Source organism: Patiria miniata, unplaced genomic scaffold, assembly GCF_015706575.1.
Source record: "Patiria miniata isolate m_02_andy unplaced genomic scaffold, ASM1570657v1 HiC_scaffold_20, whole genome shotgun sequence".
Classification (NCBI taxonomy): Eukaryota; Metazoa; Echinodermata; class Asteroidea; order Valvatida; family Asterinidae; genus Patiria; species Patiria miniata.
The window spans coordinates 36675293-36696245 of NW_024037059.1; the positions used below are offsets into that span (position 1 = coordinate 36675293).

Below are 20953 nucleotides of genomic sequence, written 5' to 3' on the forward strand. Positions count from 1 at the left end.
TCAGAAATGAACTATTTGGGGGGTTAGTATAATAGATCAAATAATGTTGCACTGACACGTTTGACGTTTTGTGTTCGAAAATGCTGGAAAAACCAAGAAAAACAAAAATATTCAAGTAGTCTGGTTCCCTGACTCCACTAAAGATAAAATGGATCAAAAATACCGGAAAATTGTAAGGTAAGGGAACCAGTCTAGCTGGCCTGCACCCGTTCATGAACATGGAACCAATAGCTAGCAAAAAAAAATTTAGACTAAAAAAATGGTAAATTTGGAGCAGTCATTGAAAAATAGTTAGGTTTTTCCAACGGTGGTCGGCCGACCAGCGTTGGAAATGTATACGAATATACCATTTTCTTGAAAACGGCTTCACACCAGGTGCCATAATTTTACAGGATGCTTTAGCATGTCATTTACCAACATCCTAGTAAGGTATTTCGTAACAACTTTTATTAGTTTTATTTTTCGATGTTTGCAAATGTTGTATTTTCCCTTTAAGGTTCAATGAAATAGTCTATAATGTTCATCGTAACCTGAATTTCTGATGGGTTCAGACTGAGCAAGCATAGCAACTGAGCAATAGAGATTGGGTGCTTTGCCCGCGGATTATCTTTCTGCAGATGTGGTGCTAATCTTTTTTCAATGGAGGCACTCGACGGGTTTCTTGCAGAAGCTTTTGGCCTTCTCTTTGCAGTCGAGGTCGTTCCATGTCCCGGAGGTCTGCACCATGGCGCAGTCCTCGTCGTGGTCGTTGTTGGGCTCCCCTTTGTCCCAGTTGGTGAAGTCCGTTTTCTTACCGTCACAGCAGTCCCATTCCCCTTGAAAATCAATCAAATAGCTTGTCTTGATCCACTGTGTGTTTCGCTTTACAATGCTCAGAACCAGGCATGCAACTTTTCCTCGGATCAGCTGATTTCCTCGTTTTTCACTTCACACTTATGCCATTCAAAATTGAAAATCACTGTACAAAGTCTTGTAAAGATTGAAGTTTCCTCGTTTTTCCTTTCTTCCAAGTTGCATGCCTGCAGTACTTGAACAGTGTTTCCCCCTGCCCATTCAATTATGAAGTGGCCCTCATCGCAAATTTTGGCAGCCACCCCCGGCTTTTATCACTGTAAATACATGTATACTGGTATGTCATGTACAATGTGTACCACCTCACAAAAGAAAATTTCGATGAAATGTGATTAATTCAAAAGAAGTCAATGTTTTACTACTTTAGTGTAGATTTATTTTGGCATTTTGAACTTTTTTCTGTAAAGAAGTCACCACTTTTTCCACTCCGGACAAAATAAAAAGCTACCAGAACTGGTACGTCCAGCGGAAGCTGTCTGTTGGGTATCATGCAGGAAATTTTAAGTCTTTGGATCTTCATAATAAAGTGGTGCCTTGTGTTTCTCCTTCCATTCTGTAATTTAGTAGATGGTGTTCAGATATCAGAGACTCGAATGGACTCAAGCATAAATTTGTTTTGACTCTACTCCACTCGACCACACGCTGTTGCTCGCCTTGACTCGACTTTCTTCACCTAACGACTCGACTCGACTCGAGTCACAAAATTCAGTGACTCGTTACAACTCTGGATCTTTGTTGCATGGACTGTGGCGTAGCGACAAACAAAACAAATGGGGGGAGGGGGAAGATGGGGGGTATAGCCACGCATCTCTGATCAACGTGCTGAATCTGATCTCGGGGGGGAAATTTGATAAACCCCTCCACCCCCCCCCCCATCCCCTTCCCCATGAACAAAAAAATTGTACAAACCTTCCTTGTAGATATCCATGCAGTTTATCCAGAAATGTTTGTGCATGCCGAAGAGGAAGTCATTTTCTTCCTTGGAGTGGGGCGTGGCCATGAAGCTCTCCAGTTGGTGACACTCCTCGATGGCTTCTTGCCAGGTCCTGTCGGCGATCTTGAGGTAACAGTGCCCTCCCCACTGCGTCCAGCCCGTTGGGCAGAGCTCACCGCAGCTGCATGCGGGTTCCGCTCCGATGAAGTTGGGGGCCAGCACCACAAAAAGGAGGGGGAGCACGTGAACAGATTTGGCCATTTCCAAGCGTTTTTGTCTGTGTCTTGGAAGAACACGACGGGACCATGTGGAGAAAGGATTTGTTCGCTATGAACTGGAAACTACCGCACTGTGGAGCAGATAGCATGCCACAGTGTGATCGCTGCGACTTTTTTTCCGGATTCGGGATTCTGATTGGTCCAAGTCTCAAGCATTTTGGATGTTGTGATTGGCTGCAGTCATGTCTGTTTTTACTGTGATGTTGGATAATTAATGCAAGGGAGATAGATTTTGGTTCACATGTACGGTACATGTATATGCGTGCGTGAATGCTGTACTCAATACACATGTGTCACTCTCTGAAAACTTTAAAGAAATGAAGAAAAGGTCGGTACCGGTATTTAGATTATTGTAAAAACACGAGATTGAAAAAGAATCAATATCCAGGTATAGACAGATTCAATCCTTGAACCAATGATAGTGTACAACAGATTGCAATATTATATTTGCTTTTGTATCAATACTCACCATCAATCTTTATAGATGTTGTGTCTGGTGAGTTGTAAAGACATTTCGATATTCATCAGCAAATATCAATGTGCGCTTTTGTAGACAACATTGGAGAGTTTGAACAGTATTTAGATGAAATGTTGATCATTGTAATTATAGTTTCATCCTGAAAAAAAAAATTCCTTCTCTAAACGTCTATTTTTCCAGCAATACAAAAATTATTAAGTTTTGAGTGTTTAGTTATAAATATAAGAATTATTACTTTACTATTTCAAATTATGGGCTGCCAGACAATATTCTGTTCTCGCGGAAATGTTTGTGCCCCCCAAAAAAGAAATATTTTCTCGGAGGATTACATTTACAGACGTTAAAAAAAAATAGAAAATAAAACAGGCAAGTTGGAATAGAACATACAAGTTGAAAATTTATTAATAGAAAAAAAATTGAAAGAACACGAGGGAACACAAGTTTAATTTTACAGTGCTGATGAGAACTGTGCATTTAGAATTGCATTGAACATGGTCCCAACTCCAAAGTAAATTCACTTTTCAAAAAATGTCCTTGTAAAAAAAAATGTGTGTGTTTGAAAAATGACATTATTACATATATTCCATTTTTAAGATTCACTAAACAAATTGCCCTTTGAAATAAAAGTGTGATTTTTGCAGCTAATCCTACATTACCCATGACATGAAAGAGATACAGAGAAGACAACAGGAATTCAATAGGTTCTGTACAAAACAAAAATCCGCAAATCAGCAAATTCATTGTTGAAATGTAGACAGGTTTTGTTTGTTTGGACACTTGGCCTCCGTAAAATCATTGAGCTATAAAATCAAGGGGAGGGTACGTACCATACTTTCAATGGGGGCGCTGTTCAAATCCGACGATTATTAACACTTTATTACAGAATAGTGTTAAATACCCCCTAATCAAGCTGGCTCTATATCCCTATTTTGTGCATAGGCGGACATTATTGCCAATATAATTTTTTCCTTTGTCGGGGGGGGGGGGGGGGGGGGGGGTTCGCATTATTTGTAATTAATTTCTATGAGAACAAAATTGACATCAATTGACAGAGCTGGGGCTGTTTTGATTCCCCCCCCCCCCCCCCCCCGATAATGTGCAGCTGTTCTGACTTTGTCACAAAAAGTATGTTTGGGTTTAATACTCGATTAGGATTACCTCAAACGGAACATCAAAAGTCCTACATGTACACATGTTCCATGTTGAAGAGTGACACATCATATACAGACACTGTCCAGAAGATATTCCATCTCCGAAGGTGCTCCAATTATTAATTAAAATTGAAAAGAGGGTTGTTTCTTGATCATTATTTTGTTTTTATAATAGGCTTACTGCTCAATGCATTACAATGCTTCTCCCATGAAAGTCATATAACACATTTTATAATCTTGAAAAAGTTATTAAATCATTCAAATAAAATATGTCAACTTCTGATCACAGCATTTTGAGATCGAGGTAACCATGGTAACAAATTAAAGCCAAGTGGCATACGTTCATGTAGGGTCCCTGATTTTTACATTTCAAAAGTTATAATTGACGCATAAGTATTAAACAAATGTTATATTTTAAAACTATTACAACTATTAAACACCATCGCTAAACAAGGCTTACTAAAGGTGAATTGAGTAAACACAAAAAAATGCGTCTATAAATTTGTGCAATCAAAAAATTAAGGCTAAGGCCAAAAAAAAAGTCTCCGGTTTCTGGTATGGAGCTTGTCCAAAAAGTGGTGCGGCGACGCGGCTTTTTTTTTTTTTTTACCTGTTTTTTTTTGCTTCAAATGTCGGCTGATGACTGCAAATGGTGCCCGACTAAACTTAGTGCAAATATATGGGAGTCCAGAGAGGCCACATACATGTAAAGCTTATTCTCCATTATAACCCCATCTAAAAACACGTTAAAATTGTGCAGCAGCAGGATTCCAGTCAAACCAGTGAGTTTGGCGGTTTTGAGACATCATCTTTTATTGAAAAAAAAACTTTTTCATTTTGCCGACGCGCATGGCTACGGCGACGCGCGCGCATACCAGAAACCGGAGACTTTTTTTTTTTGGCCTAATGATTCGCTGATAACGGGAAGGGGTGAAAAACCTGCAAAAAACTTGTGGGAGAAACACGTGGAAAATCCCATCCAGTTCCTTATTTCTATGGCAACTGAGTTTGTCAACTCCGTAGATCAGCACAGTCATTGAAAATGATAGATCAGTCATTGAAAAATGATAAAGACGATGGAAATGCTGACATGTTTGCAGGAATATTACTGACTGAACATTCGATCTGTAGTTCAGATTTGAATGGCACAAAGGTGCATTTCCCGGGATCGCATTAAAAAAAAATCACATTGCATGCGCCCGTTAAAAATGCAGCATTTGGCTGGCAGGCTTTTTGCATACTGCTGACATCCGCAGAAGTGTGCATGGTGTGTCATTCCATTTAAGATTAATCAGCCACACCTGGCCGCAGTCTTCGCCGTCAGCATTATTTGGCTCTCCGGGGTACCACTGACTAAGGCTGTCGACATCTAGCGTGGTTGCACCCTCCTTGCACACCCAGACGCCTGTAAGAGGAAAGTGGATACAGTATAGTCGTGTTTCCTAACGTGGCGCACTTTGAAGCTTACCAGATTTTCTTCGTGTAGTGTTGCCAAACCTCTTTGTTGACAAACCTCAAATTCATGCAGTAAAATACTGGTTCTTTTAACCTTATTAATGCTTGCTATTTAACCTCGGTGAACAACTTCAGTTTCATAAAATTTAATCCGAAATTCAAAAACGGTGGCGTCCGGAAATTGGGCACAAATTGGCGGAGTGTTCCCTAACGTGGCGCACTTGAATAAATCTCGGAAAATTCCAAATTAACATTTAAGAATTTCTGTAAACTTGATAAATTCGGATAAATAATTATTATCCCTACTTACATACCCAGCCAGATGTTTGTCAGAAAATTAATTTCTTATTTGTCGGGGGATTTTCAAAGGGTTCACTTTGCGCTTGAAAATAAAGTCGGAAAATCACGCCAAAATAAATTTTTCTTCTAGCTTTGTTACGGGTAAATAAACTCGCGATTTATGAACAGGAGTGTTTAGAACTTGATGAAATTTCTCTTTCCGTGAAATTTCAGTTAAAACTTTTGCTGTAGGTAGGTGCTACAGGCGAAAAATCAAAGTGCGCCGCGTTAGGGGCCGCGCCACGTTAGGGTACATCAACAATATATGTGATGCGATCAAGCTACATGAGTCGTTTGTCGACCCTGGTCAATTTTTTTTTATTACAGATTGGAAAAGAGCACAATCTCAGCATTACTGCTGTGAAAGCCGCATGCTGATACCATCTTTAGTTCAAAAATTATGGAAGTTGAAACACCAAGAGATGTGATGAAGTGATGTGATGAAGTGGCCCTGTTTTGGCCTGTATCTCCAAATGAAAATTCCTGACAAACGACGCATTTAGCTTGATTGCATCACATATGTACTGTAGTACTAGTAGGCTTGGACTACAGGGTGTCCTCCAATTCAAGCTCAAATTATGTACAATACATTGTACAATTTCAATTAATTCAATGAAAGAAAAGCAAACTCACCTTCCTGTTGAATATCGTTGCAGTTGATCCAGAAACCCGCATACACATTGTCTTCCTGCGGCAAACTAAAGGTGGCCAAGAATTTAGTCTCACTGTGAGACCGCGGAACGGCCATCACCCCTCCCATCAGAACACACTCCTGCACTGCCTCGGCCCAGGTCAAATCCCCCGCCGTGGCTTTGTAGCATTTGTCCCCCCACTTGTGCCAAGTAGGAGGACACGCCCCTCCAATGGAGACCGCGCATCCGTCAGATCCGGCAGCAAACTCAACTTGAAAGAGAAGTAGTGCAAAAATGAGGCGTGCTGAATCCATGACGGCATGAAACGCACTCAAACCTGGAAAGGGTTTTTCTAAAAAGAACGGCAGCGGTTGTTCCCAGGCGACGGTTGAAAATTTTCAGTTTGAAGCTACATGTACATATGCACATCGTGTATGGACGCCCACTGATAATATTCACGCACTTTTGAAATTACCAACCGTAATCGGCTCATCCTTTTAAATAATTGGATGACGTCGGAGAAATGTCAGAAATGGCCACCAACCTGTACTATGCTAGCTTTTTTATGAAGTTGGTTCTGTCATGCAGAAACATGCAGATTGGATTTCTCCTAATGAAGCCAGACAGCACTTGCTTTATAACAACCCTACAAAATGTACATTTCCAATTCATTTGTGCCCAATACAACGACAGCTGACTGTTTTTTATTGGCTACTTAGAATAAGCTTAATCAGGTGTAATGCCTCACACAGTGACACAGGATCTAGGAGAGCCTCCTGTCTAAGGTCTTGCAAGAACAATTGCTTTGTAGCATTTATCCCCCCACTTGTGCTAAGTAGGAGGACACGCCCCTCCAATGGAGACCACGCATCCGTCGTATCTGGCAGCAAACTCAACTTGAAAGAGAAGCAGTGCGAAAATGAGGCGTGCTGATTCCATGATGCATTAAAACCCGAAAAATGAAACGCACTGAAACCAGAAGTGTTTTATCTCAAAAGTGCGGCGGTTGTTTCCAAGAACTTCCAAGCCACTGTTGAGATATGTCCGTTTGAAGCTACACATGTACATGTACATTGTGTATGAATGCCCACTGATGATATTTATGCACTTTTGGAAATTACATGCTGTAGTCAGTACATTCTTTTAGGTAATTGGATGATGTCGGAGAAAATGTCAGAAATGGCCACTACGTACTAGGTTTTTTTGGTTGGTTCTGCCATGCAGAAACATGCATACTGTGGAATTCTTCACTTCCACTTCATTTGTACCCATCACTACGAGAGCTGTCTTTGTTTTTTATTGGCTACTTACAATAAGCTTAATCAGGCGGAATGGCTCACACAGAGGCGCAGGACAGCCGTCTGTTTATAGGAAGATTTTGCTCTTCACCAATTTTTTTTTTATCAACGCTGTATCCTGGTTGTGATCTAAGGGCTTGCAAGAAAAAGTTCACAATCTCGGGGGGGGGGGGGGGGGGGGGGGGGAGATATATCCCCCCCCCCCCCCACACACACTTTTTGACCAGGTGGGGGATGTGCCATCAGATCATCCCCCATAGAATTTTGGTTGGTGAGAAACAAAAAATGCACATTTTAAGGTTATTTTCTAACTTTGCAACAGCCCAAAACTGTTAAATACCACTGACAAACAGAACAAACAGCACAAAAGTTTTAAATGTACCATCTTGATGCATTGTACGTAAGTGCGCCAGTTTTCGGTACATTTTTAACCTAAACAGCACCCCCTAGTGCCTAAATGGAGGATTTTGCAGGATTGCGGCCACATGTATGGCAAAAATGCTGGTTTGTTGTTTTGCACAATACCTATTTTGAGCAAAATTTTGTTTAAAAAAAAAGAAACAAGAAATCGCACACAGGGCAAGTGATCCCATTACCGTTAAACACAATTGCCCATTTATCAAGAAAGTGTCGTTGCTAAAATGTGGTCACCGTTTTGAGGAATTTCCCCATCTGGACCTGGTGGAATTTGTGGTAGAATTCTAAAAAGATGTGTTCTGCTCCTTTTTTCATACTTTTTTTTTAAATTAATTTTTATTGTGTACTTTAGATGCATTTTTACTTTTGGTATCCACCGTGGTTTTTTTTTTTTTTTTTGTGTTTTAATGACTGGAAAGAATTTGTTTGTGTTCTCATAATGAAAATGAATGAATGAATGACCACCCCCAAACTGACATGGGTTTTTCTTTCATGTATTCTTTTTTCCAATGGGGAAAAAGTAATAAATTCTTGTTTTTCTCTCTGTTTTGTTGCAGAAGCCCACAGAGCTAGCTGAAGATAGTGATGATGATGAGTCTGATACTGGCTCTGAGTCAATGCTGCTGGACTCACAGAATGCTAAGGACAAGGCGCAGCCAGTCAAGGTATAATGGAATCCGGTGACCAGAATTTAAAGCTTTTACTGCGGTGGTGTCACGCTTACGTGCATGCTGCATGCATTCTTAAAGACAAAGCACGCATGCATTTTGGTATTCCTATTGGTCGAAGGAGTCTGAAGGTGTGTGTACTACCCGAGCGCGACTCGCGCAAACCTTGCTCCACCGCAGAAAATGGCTGCCGCCATATTTGTCTATAGTCAACTATTGTCAGCTGGTCAAAACATCTTTTCATTTAGCATGTGGTCTCAGGGGTGACTAGTGCATGAAGCACTCGCTACTCACCACTGTGGCTCGGGTTCGATTCCCGGCTGGGGTCACATGTGAGTAGAGTTGTTGGTTGATTCTCTCCTGTGCCACAAGGGTTTTTCTCCCAGTTCTCTGGTTTCTCCCCTCCGCAAAAAAAATCAACACTTTCAATCTCTGGTTGTGCTCCGTGGTCAGACATGGGTCGTTTTGTGGCTGCCTTTAAGGTGCCTTTACATGCCTTCGGCTCGACCACATTGTAGCTGTTTCCTTCACAATTCAGCCCTGCGCTGCGAGTAAGGATGATTGGCCCCTAATACCATTCAGCACTCCAGACGCCAGAACCCTTCAAGTTTATGAAAATGGATCTGTGAACGAGATGCATGTAAGGAAGTTCCTGGATGTACGAGCCAACCTACATGTAGGCCTATAAGATTTTCATGAGAACCCAAATAGTCCTATTCCCAATTCAATCTTAATCAAAATTTATTTTAAAAAAAGCAAATGCCAATCCAATTTCCACAAACAACTTAACAGTCCAATTTCCACCAAAAAATCTTAACAATCCTTGACTAAAAAACAATGAGGTATCCAGACACCACTTCTTACGGTAGGTTGTGTACAAAGTCTATGGAGAGTTGAGTGCATTCATGTCTTTTCAAAATTTTGCAATGACTGACCTTCATTGAGATAAAATATGATGACAAAAGTGGCGACAGGATGCAACGTTCATTCCCTTCAGGAAGACAATATAATGAGGGCATGTTTGCCCTCAAATGAATCCACTTGGAACAGAGTTAATCAACTATTCCACTAAATCCCTTTTGATAGTATCATTTATCTCTCTTCCAGGGACCAGACTTAGGGTCCAGTTCCAGCTACGACATCCTGCAGCCAACCCAAGCCCACCAGGACAGGGAGAGCAGGCACACTATTATTCTGGAGACACCGCAACGGGAGGGAGCTACCCTGGTCTTTGCCGAGAGTTCAGATGACAATGCACCTGCCGAAGCAGGTACGGTAATGGTCGGAATTGTTGTCAAGTCCATCACAAGCTCAAGTGCAAGTCAGACATAAGACAAATCACAAGTCAGTCACAAGTTGATAACCAGTGAGGTCAAAAGTTAAGGGATAAAACCCGACAAAGGAAAGTCCTTTGTCAAAGTTCATTCGAGACTAGATGACTTGTAATTGACTTGTGATTGACGTGTGATGGACTTTGTGATATGACTTGTGAGTGACTTGTGATTGACTAGTGATTGACTTGTGTTTGGCTTGTGATTGACTTGTGATTGACTAATGATTGATTTGTGATTGATTTGCGATTGACTTGTGATTGATTTACAATTGACGATGTGATTTGACTTGTAAGTGACTTGTGATTGATTTGCTATTGACTTATGATTGACTTGTGATTGATTTGCAATTGACTTGTGAGTGACTTGTGATTGACTTGTGATTGATTTGTGATTGATTTGCAATTGACTTGTAACTGACTTGTGATTGATTTGTGATTGACTTGTGATTTGACTTATGATTGACATATTGGTACGATTGACTTTTGACTGACTTGTGATTGACTTGTGATTTGACCTGAATTATTTGGGATGCTTTGTAGAGGTGCATCAATTTCAGAAATTCTGGCAATTTCTCTGAAATTGGTGAAAACCTGACATCAAGAACTTCAAATGGGCACACTTTTGTCAATGAAGGTCTGTTAAACAGTCATTGAAAAGGGCAAGATAAACATTTTAGCACCATTTTAAAAACATATATTTTTGATCAGCTGCCCAGAAGAGACTGTTTTTTGACAGAACCCTTTGTTTTTATTCTTTTGTTTTTTTCCCCCTGTGATAGTTAAAGCTGTGGCAGATAGCTCCATTTCTCCAGGGAGTATAGCAGAGACACCAGCCACCAAGCCCTCAGCTGGTGAGTCATTCCCGCAATTTCATGAAAGTCCCCGCAAAATCACATGTCCTCGCAAGTCCTCACAAGTCTATCACAAGTCCTCACAAGTCCTTCCAAGTCCTCACAGGTCCCCACAAGTCCTCACCAGACCACACAGGCTCTCCCAAGTCCTCAAAAGTACATCACAAATCATCACAAGTTCGCGCAAGTTCTCGCAAGTCCTCGCAAGTCCTCGTAAGTCCATTACAAGTCATCACAAGTCCTCACAGTCCTCATGAGTCCTTGCAAGTCATTGCAAGTTCTCGCAAGTTCTCGCAAGTCCGCAAAGGTCCTCACAAGTCCATCACAAGTTCTCGCAAGTCTATCACAAGTCCCCACAAGTCCTCACAAGTCGTCACAAGTCTAAATCGTCACAAGTCGTCATTTTCTAAATGATGAACACAACCAAACGGCTAATATATAATTTTTGTCTGTTTTTTTCCTGCAGAGAGCACTGTGATTAATGAGTCAGATATTGAAGATGGTAAGTATACAATAATAAAATTACTTGACATTTTTTTCTGCAAAATACATAATTAGCAACCAGTTTATATTGAGATCTCACATCCTTGTGACATTTTTTGTAAGACATTTTAAAACAGACGTTCACCTGTATCAAAGGTCCAGACCCTCTAAATATGGTCAGTATTAAATAATCAGAAATACTAAATTTCGTCAATCTCCAAATGAATGATACCCTTAACCACATTTCAATTTTTGCTTAAGGCCAAATTTTCCAGCCAACTTTTGATAAAAACGCCACAAAACTGATTTGCAAGAGTCATTTCAAAAGTATTTGTACGATATTTCTTGCTGAAACCTCATATGTTTCAATACTCCGGGGTGTGCGCTGTGTAACAATAGGCCGTGTACAACTGCCAATTCAAGATCAACACGCGGTCTGCCTCCACAGACTTCACAGACTTTGTGTGTGTGTACAAAAGGCACGCGGGATTAGCATGTTTAAACGTCAACCGGAGGCGAGTCGAGGCAATCTTGAAGTCTTAACCCGTCAGCCGTGCCTGTGTATAAAAGCAGCCAGTGCGTGTTATCATGTCCTGCGACGCGAACTGGTTAAACGTATTTGATTGATTGATGGCTTTTTGTCATGAATGTTCTTTTCTCAGCTGGAAGATCGAAGCTTTCTGAGCTGGATGTCAGTGCTCTGGCTATGGCTCCCACACAGCCCTATGGAGGCATGGACGAACTGGAGACGCAGGCTTATCCGGCAAACACTGATTCAGATGATGGTAATTAATCACCTAAAGTGCAGCGAAGTGACATGAGGGTCTTCAATAAATTTGGGGTCCTCTTTAGTTCCTGTCTCTGTGACATGTACATCTGATATATCTAGCCTATGGTTATATAATTCAGATGCACTCCTTAACCATTCTACTTTCTGAAGAGTCACAGACAGTCAAAAAATTCTCTTCCCCTGCCATGCCTTTTACACAGGCTAGTCACTAACAGTCAGATCATATTTCAAGCTAGCACTCTGACTTGTCAGATTCAGTCAACAGACAAAAGCAGGCAATTGGTAGGCACAGCTGGCTTGTCAATCACCTACAGTCAAAGCATAGCTGTATCAAGTTACATAAACAGCCACAGCCGGTCAATCCTGCTTTATGTGGGCTGGGAGCTCTTAACTGTTAAAAACAGTCACTCAACTGATTTTGACTGAAAGGAAAACTTTTGTACAGAGTGTATGTTTGCATAAGAGGGTTAATGCAGTCGTCCTCCAAGAGTGATTATGAATAACAAACTGCCAACCCAATTAATATAAAATCATTTGAGGGTAACAGTGATGGGAAAAATGTCACACTTTGGACCCAAAATTTATAGAATGACCCATAAACTCTTCATCACATGCTTTCCCCCTAGAGATGACGAACTTTTGCATCACCTCATTTTGAATTGTTTTTAGTCCTTCTGATGAAGGCAATCAATTATGGGGCAGATTGCGATAACTGGTCTTAAAGTTGTCTATGTGTGTGTAAGATGGTCTTTAACCCTGTGCGTGTAAAAATCATATTCATACCTGAGACAGTTTACCCATTCCTATTGGTCGAGAGGCCGTAATGTCGGTGGTTTTCAACGGTTGGTAAAACACCGGCTGGCTGGTTTTAAACACTTTTCCAGTGTCACATGAAATTTGGACTCCTCTGAAATCTGGTCCTTTAATTAATACCCTTTATTTGGTTGAACATTCACAATCTTCACTTAGGAATGCGCAGTTTTACAAATGAGTCAGTACTCCATTGAACCCTAAATTCACACAACACCAGTACCGCTGCGTTCTGCACCGCTGCGTTCTGCGCCACATCACGCAGTATGCGCCACATCGCGCAGTATGCGCCACATTGCGCAGTATGCGCCACAAGTGCCAATCTCCATATGAGGAGATGTTTACAGCTACTCGTGAGAGGCACATACCGTAACATAGCTAGAGGGGTGTTTAAAAAAACATGAAGTAATATTGTTGAACAAAATCGTTGAAAATTTTGACATGTTTTGACTTTTTGACTCCAAGGTATTTTTGAATGGGAAGAAGTAAAGTGCTTGGCTGGTATTAAACAAGTACGTTTAAAACCTGCTCAGGGGCCCGGTCGCCAATAATGAGCGCCCGGTCGCCAATAATGAGCGCCAATGCCCCTGCGCCGGTTTTAAGCGTACTAAAAACGAGCCAAGCACATATTTATTCCCTTATTAAAATTGGAGGATTCGGGTTTGTTAGGGTTTAAGCCCTGTCAGTTCGTCTATATAAAGTTAGACCATTGCAATGAGCTGATTTTGAGCCAATACCTAGGTTTGCTTTTTGCAAAGAGTTTATCAGCCATTCCATTTATTTATTTATTTATTGTATATTTTTATGCCCACATTTTTCAGATGAGATAAGACAGAGCCTGTTTGATGCACCCACCCAGGCCTTTGCTGTGCCAGAATCGGAGGATGAGATGGAAAGTCACAAGGGAACCAGAAAGAAAAACAAGAGAACAAGTAAGCAGCTAAAACAGAGGATCAGTAACTCTTAATCTCCCTCAATCTGCCTGAATCCAAATCCTAATCTGAAATGGTTATATACCAGTATTGGAGTCAGAATTGCAAGGATTAGCTTTGTTACATAACGCTGTTCTTGACATTTGGGCTTGGTTTCTGTATTTCATTTGAGTACTAGAATGTACATGTACACTTGTGTTTTTAGGTGGAATTGGATTTCGGTGGACTCTGGAATTTTGGATGTGGGTTATGCAAATAGTTCTGGTATGTTGAAAATAATAAAAATAACAATGGTGTTTATACAGGGTGAGTCAAAAAAAAGGAAACCCAAATGTCGGGATCATTTTTTTAAAAGAAGTTCTGCATGTAGAACTTTCAAAATCTAGGATATGAAAGCCCAATTAATCAGCTTTCTTTTAGTATAAGAATCATACAAATCCCTCATGTACTTTTCAAGTAACGGCATTTAAACAAGCATTGTTTTCAAGTTCTGTCCACGGATCACAAAAAACGGTAAATGTTCTTTCATTCAATTCACATACATCCCTATTGTTTTCGTTTCATCAGGCTTTGACACCATTTTTCTGCAGCAGCTCAAAATCAGTGCAATCTGGTCTTCACCATCACAAGTGTCCATTTATACTTCAGACAATTGTAGTAGAGTGTCTTGCTCAAGAACACAAGTACAGTGTTTCTAGTAAGGGTTCGAATTCTTCGTACATGAGTCGAACACCGTTGCCATTGGACCATGGCGCTCCTTAACCACTTATTTTGGAAATTTAAATAATTTGTCTTTCATTTGTTGTCTAGGTGTGGAACCCACTATGATTTTAAATCTTTCAACTGACGATGAGACAAGTCCGGTCAAGAGACCAGCGAGACCCAAACCCTACCCTCAACAAGAGGCTGCGGGGGCCCCTGAAAAGCACCCTCAAGGCTACACCGACGAGGATGGAGAAACGTCAACACTTGCCTACACGGACCTGGCGACCCAGGCCTACTGTGCAGACACGGACGACCAGTCGGACGACGATGCCGACAAATCGAGTAAAGAGCGCCCTCAAGCTCGGGACACGAGCGAGAACGACGACGAGCCCACGCTTGCGTTTCCCGACCTGGCCACCCAAGCCTTCTGCACCGAAACCGACGAGCAGTCCGATGAAGATGATGAGTTCGGAATCAGGTCGAAGCGCCGGGCAGTGCAGACATTGGACCCGACTGTCAAGTACGACATGCAGGAAGAGAGTCCGGATGCCGGACCTGATCAGGGGGAAACTGATAGCGACGCAGATGTGCAGAAACGCAGGGTCGTTGAGCCTACATTAAAGTACGATATGGATGTAGAGGACGATGACAAAAGGTCAAAGGTCAAGGTGGACATTGGGTTGGAGCCTACCATTGCTTATACAACTGAGGAAGATGATGAAGAGGTGAGAATTCCTGGTGTAATGGCAGTGTTCCCTCAGTCATGGAAAAATCCTGGAAATTCCAGGAAAATCCTGGAATTGTCATGGAAAAGTCATGGATGTTTGTTATTTTACAAGGAGTCATGAAAAGTTGATTAGCAACTGCTTAACATAATACAATTGCATTTGTGGTTACAGATATATTACCGGGGAAAAGTGGCTAATCCACTTAGCAGAAATTTCTGGAATTTGTAGTGAATGCTCATTTGCATTGCTCTGTATATAAATTATATCTAGTCAATGTTTTTGATGAAAACCGGCCAGCGTTTTTATAGACCTAATACGTCAAGGTCAGGGGGCAATGGTTTTGTAGCGCAGGGCTAGGCATGAGTGAACCTTTTCTGCGTTCATGGTTACTGAATTAAACAATCAAAGAACATTGTACGAGACATTGTAAATGAATTTTCTATTAACACAGCCAATTACTTACGTAGTTTCGTTTACGTTTCGACTAGTTTCACTAGTCATCCTCAGAACGAAGCACCACCAGTCGGTTGGTGGCGCTGTTTCCTGCTGCGGCCACTAGATGGTGGTCTGGCCACTTGTGTCCTCCCCCGGGGTGGTACTTGGGGTATGAGGGGGGCCCATATGTGTGACAGTTCATACCCTCCCTCATCTCTGTTAAGAGTTGATCGTCGTCTCCTTATCCATAGACTTTCCCGTATCTAACGTCTAAATTTGTCGCCCTCCCTGCGCAAGATTTCACTATCTGTCCAATTCATCACATGATTGTTGTCTCTAGCGTGTTCTGACCCCCTCATACCCCAAGTACCACCCCGGGGGAGGACACAAGGGGCCAGACCACCATCTAGTGGCCGCAGCAAGAAACAGCGCCACCAACCGACTGGTGGTGCTTCGTTCTGAGGATGACTAGTGAAACTAGTCGAAACGTAAACAAAACTACGTAAGTAATTGGCTGTGTTAATAGAAAATTCATTTACAAAGTTGAAAATTCACCAGCCTGATGAACTTCTTTCATGATTGTATGAGCCACCCGCAGCACATAAGGTCTATTATCTGTTATTGTTCCTGAAACTTTTTGTATTATTCTTTCTTTCCTTTTTTCGTTATTTCAAACACAGGACATGGATGTATCTGCCTTAGCCATAGCTGAAGCGCAGGCCTACACTACAACGGATTCCGATTTGGATGAAGAGCAACCCAAGCCAAATACGGGCAGGAGGAGACAGCAGACGGCCAGAGAGCAAGCAACGGTGTTTTCAGATGCGCCGACACTAGCCTACGATGATATCAAAGAAGATTTGGCGTCCGGACAGCCCAAAGCAGGTCTCGGTGACGAAGGGTCGTCAGATGCCGGGTACGGTCCGTGCGACGAGGCCACACTTGCGTACAACGATGATGACGAGGATGACGCCACGGATACCGGGATGCCATTGGATGAGGGAGAGGAGAGAATGATGGGATACGCGGAGATGGAAACCCAACCGGCTGGGAAAGAATCAGGTACCGACATGGACATCAGACTGACAGTAAATGAGAGATTACCCTTTCCTTTAACCCTAACCCTCTTGGCCCGTTTGCAAGGAACCATCCTCAATCCTCCAAAATCCTCCAAAATTTTGCACTTACATGTATATTCAAATGAAGGATACTCATGACCTCAATCCTTCAAAATCCTCCAACAGCCCTGCCTCTCGAATTTTCTTGTCTTGTGTACAGATATTGCAGGCCAACCAGACGTCCCGACCCTCCAGTACAACACCACTGAAGATGAAGACGACACAACAGCCGCCACACAGGCCTACGGGGTGGACAAGGACGAGGACGAAACCCCAGACATCCACAGTCATCCAGACGCCCCAACACTCCAATACAACACTACAGAAGACGAAGACGACACAACGGCCGCCACGCAGGCCTATGGCACAGACGACACAGACGACGATACACTGGACATCATCACTAATCCCTCCACCTCCTTGGGTCACGTGACCCAGCCGGCCAATCAAAATGGAGGACAGAAAGAGACATCAGCAGGTCCGAGCATTGCCGGGACAAAACCAGGAGGTAACCGCGGAGACGGATTGGAGGAAACGGTAAGCAGTGCGTCCAATTTCCAAAGATTGTTTTTATGGCGTCGCCTTTTTGAAAGAGTTGTCAATTTTTTTCCCTATAATTTTTGTATACTACAGTGAAATCTCGATATCTCAAACCTCAAGGGAACAGGTTCAAAATTTGACTTAGGCAGAGTTTTGAGTTAAGCAGGGTTGTATATCATTGTTATACTACTGAAGGGAATGGATTCTTTGTTTGGCTTAACAGTTGTTTTGAGTTATCAGAGTTTGACTAAATCGAGATTTCACTGTATCTAATGTAGACCTTTCGAGTTGCCATGACCTACATGTCAATTCCAGCAGATTTTAAATTTGCGTCCGCTTTGAAACCAACCTAGATGAGCCAACTGACTGATCCTTAGGAATCACCTACATTTCAAGATTTCTTCCAAATGACGGCAAGCCAGATGGAATAATTTCACAGGGCGTTTAGCACCAGTATGATCTTTAACCCTCCTCTTGTATAAGAGGTCACCAATGGTCAAACTTTTCTTCCTCGCCTACTGTGTACAACCCAATGGGGGTCTTGACCAATATTGACCCAAGTAATAACCAGGCTGACAATGCATGTTTCCATTGGAGGGTTAATCCAAGTAAGCTTTTTTTGAAAATAATAATTCAGTTGGTTACTTTGGGATAAATGCAAATGATCCTACGGTATATGCCTTTTAAAGAAGACCTCCTTTGTTTGATTTCAGCAAGTACCCGACAGCCAAGACGGAGCAGTCGACGAGATGCAACCCCTCGTCGGCATGTCTCGCATCTCCTCCATGCTGCGCAAGGTGCCTGTCCGCTCCGCCATGGCCAGCCCAGAGAAGAAACACCCTCAGAGAACACGCAGGGTCGCCTTCAAGGAACAGGTAGATGACTACACCACTGTACAAAAAACACCACCTAACCAATCACAGTCTGGGGAAATAAATAGATGGATTGCATTCAGTAGCTAGCCTTGAGGTGTGCTTTGTCATGTCAATTCGTCACCGTCACCACGAACTGACACTCACGCGCGCATGAGTGCGCTGCACGAACCAACATCCTCCACAGTGCGGCACTTTTAGAGCGCACCCCATACATTTTCGTTTTCACAAACTGACACCCAAGCTTGATGCGTTAATACAGAACGGAGAAAAAAGGTTTGACACGAATTTAATCTATCCGTGTGCTTGTGTGGTTATACAAATTTTTAATTAAAAAGCGTTTCAATTGGTAAAATTAAGATCAGTGTCAGTTCGTGAAACCGAAAATGCACGGGGTGCGCTCTAAAAGTGCAGCTCTCTGGAGGATGTCAGTTCGTGAAACCCAAAATATCACGGTTCTGTAAATACGCGTGTGTGCAGTGCACTCACGCACGCGTGAGTGTCAGTTTGTGGTGACGGTGACGAATTTGTTCACAATGAATGCACAAGAGGTCCACTCATGCGTACCCCCGTTAACCCTATTAACCGCCCTGAATCCTCCAAAATCCTTTTTGCAAATTGGAGGAATTTGCAGGATTGAGCTTACATGGCCAAAGTGCGTTGCTGATTTCGGAGTACGCACTGTGTCAAGGTCTTGGGCCGGACCTTGTGTTGTTTATGCTCAGCTGTGCATAATTTAGTCCTTGATTATACTTGACATCCTCCGCACTGCTCCAGGATGTCACTGCCTCTGCCTCAGCCTATTGACAGTCATAGCCGGAGGATTTTGCAGGATTCAGGCAGTGGTCACCCCTCCATGGACCATATTCAAGAAACAACGGAGGAATTTCCAGGAATGAGGCTATATGCTATTTTTCCATGAGGCCAATTGGAGGATTTTGCAGGATTGAGGCTACATCCTAGCAAAAAGGCCTAGGGAGTTAGGGTTAAACAAAAGCACACACCTCCAAGATGGCTGCAGTGCAAACAGTCTATAGGTTCAGTCTATATAAATTAGGCCTGGGCGAGCAGTGGATCTTTTTACTCGAGTACTGACACAGAAATGTCTTGCGAGTAGTCGAGTACTCACGAGTAGTTAACCGAATTCCCATGAAAGCAGAAAAATGGCATGTACGTTAGTATGATGGGAAGTACCTACAAGCAAATAGCGAGCACCACTTCAACGTTAAATGTCTTCTATTGTAAATATGTACTTTGTTGTAATACATGTAGCTGCTAGATATGTTTTGTTGTTCTCCTATTTCAGACACCACCAGAGGAAGCCGCTTCTGAAGAAGTGAATCCTCCCTCTCGGAAATCGGCCCGCGGCAGGAAAGCCCCAGCCAGGTTTCGAGAAGAGACTCCAACAAGCTCAGTCACGGAGACCGATGCCAAGCCCACGCGCAGGAAGTCCAAAGAGTTCCGCTCAGCTCCGGGAGAGGAGGAAGCATCCGATGTGGCAAAGCCCAAAAAGGCTGCCAAGGGGAAGCAGAAGGGTAGCAAGGATGTCCTGGAAGGCAGCAAGGATGTCCTAGCAACCCAGGGCAAGCTGGCTGATGGGGATTCCGAGGAGGATACTCTGGAGTTGCAGGAAGGCAGTGACATGGTCTGGACGTCCGTCGGTGGGTTCCAGCTGATCGAGGCCAACAACAATGAGACAGAGCCGAAGGGGAAAGCTCCCGCTCGAAGGACCTCAAGGAGGCAGGCCAGCTACAAGAAGGCTGTGGAGGGACATGACTCGGATGACACAGAGTCCATGTCCTCGACATCCAGCTTGCAAGTGGAGGTGGGAGACCTTTCTGGGAGCGCAGTCCAGGTCCAAGTGACGGTTTGTGATGGGAAGCAGAGTGAGGATGCATCGAAGCCACGTAGAGGGAGGAGAAGCAACACTGGGAAAGCTGCAGGGACATCGTCAGGAAGAGCGGAGAAGCTTGCCAAGGAGGTTGATGAGCCTTCTCCCGAAAGCAGCAGACAACCTGCAACAACTTCAGGAAGGAGGCAATCCAGGCGGTCAGCTGTGATAAAGAGCGATGTAGCCGAAACCCTTCCAAAGCCAATAACAAAAGTGGGTAGAGGTCAGCACAACCAACAATCCACTGATGTTCCTAAACAGGACCAAAAGAGCAAAGAGGATATCGCCAATTTAACCCAACCATCTCGTGACCACAAAAATGTCACAGGGAGTGAAACCAAAGAAATCACCGCACCAGCCAGGAGGGGCAGAAAACCCAAATCGGCAGCCACGCCACAGACGAAGGGACCCAAGCAATCCTCCATTACAGACTTCACTGTCGCCGTTGCAGAAGACAAGGTTGGATCGAGAAGTCATCCTGAAGAAAGCAGTTCCATATCAGAAAATAAAACCGACAGCCTGGAATCAAATGATAGCCCTTCTTTACTTCCGTCTAACTTAAAACCAGCAAAGACGTCAGCACCGTCTAGTCATAAAAAACAAACTACGCCGCAGACCAAATCAAAGTCACCTGATACAGCATCTCAAAAACAGGATGCATTCGTGGCCCCAGAGCCAGTTAAAAGAGGGGGACGTCCCCGAAAAGGAGCTAAGCAAGACGAAGGTCAGAGGTCAACAGAATCTCCCCCTGTGACCTCTCAGCCTCAGACAGCGACTTCAGACAAGGCAGAAACTGCCACGCAGGGGAGAAGCAAGAAGAAGGGAAGAAACTCGGGGACGATGGAAACACCTCAAAAAGAAGAGGTAAGGAGGTTTTTTATTTTTCAGGGGGAAACCACAGAGCACTATTTTTTTCATTCCTTCATGAAGTATACTTTTGAACACGTCAAGGGCACAGACATT

The 20953-nt window shown here is 43.0% G+C and overlaps 1 protein-coding gene across 5 annotated transcripts in view; it reads left to right on the plus strand.

The window, feature by feature from the left end:
• LOC119728934 (mediator of DNA damage checkpoint protein 1-like) overlaps positions 1 to 20953 on the plus strand; it is a 45555-nt gene that overhangs the window by 15552 nt on the left and 9050 nt on the right. For 2 of the 5 annotated variants that reach the window (XM_038201379.1, XM_038201380.1), the window contains exons 6-16: positions 8392 to 8499; positions 9610 to 9772; positions 10615 to 10686; positions 11153 to 11188; positions 11832 to 11954; positions 13591 to 13701; positions 14512 to 15131; positions 16250 to 16631; positions 16848 to 17224; positions 17941 to 18102; positions 19406 to 20854. In XM_038201379.1, the coding sequence (XP_038057307.1) occupies positions 8392 to 8499; positions 9610 to 9772; positions 10615 to 10686; positions 11153 to 11188; positions 11832 to 11954; positions 13591 to 13701; positions 14512 to 15131; positions 16250 to 16631; positions 16848 to 17224; positions 17941 to 18102; positions 19406 to 20854 (3603 nt within the window). The remainder of the gene's footprint in view (positions 1 to 8391; positions 8500 to 9609; positions 9773 to 10614; positions 10687 to 11152; positions 11189 to 11831; positions 11955 to 13590; positions 13702 to 14511; positions 15132 to 16249; positions 16632 to 16847; positions 17225 to 17940; positions 18103 to 19405; positions 20855 to 20953) is intronic. The other 3 variants (XM_038201381.1, XM_038201382.1, XM_038201383.1) reach the window with 3 other exon arrangements.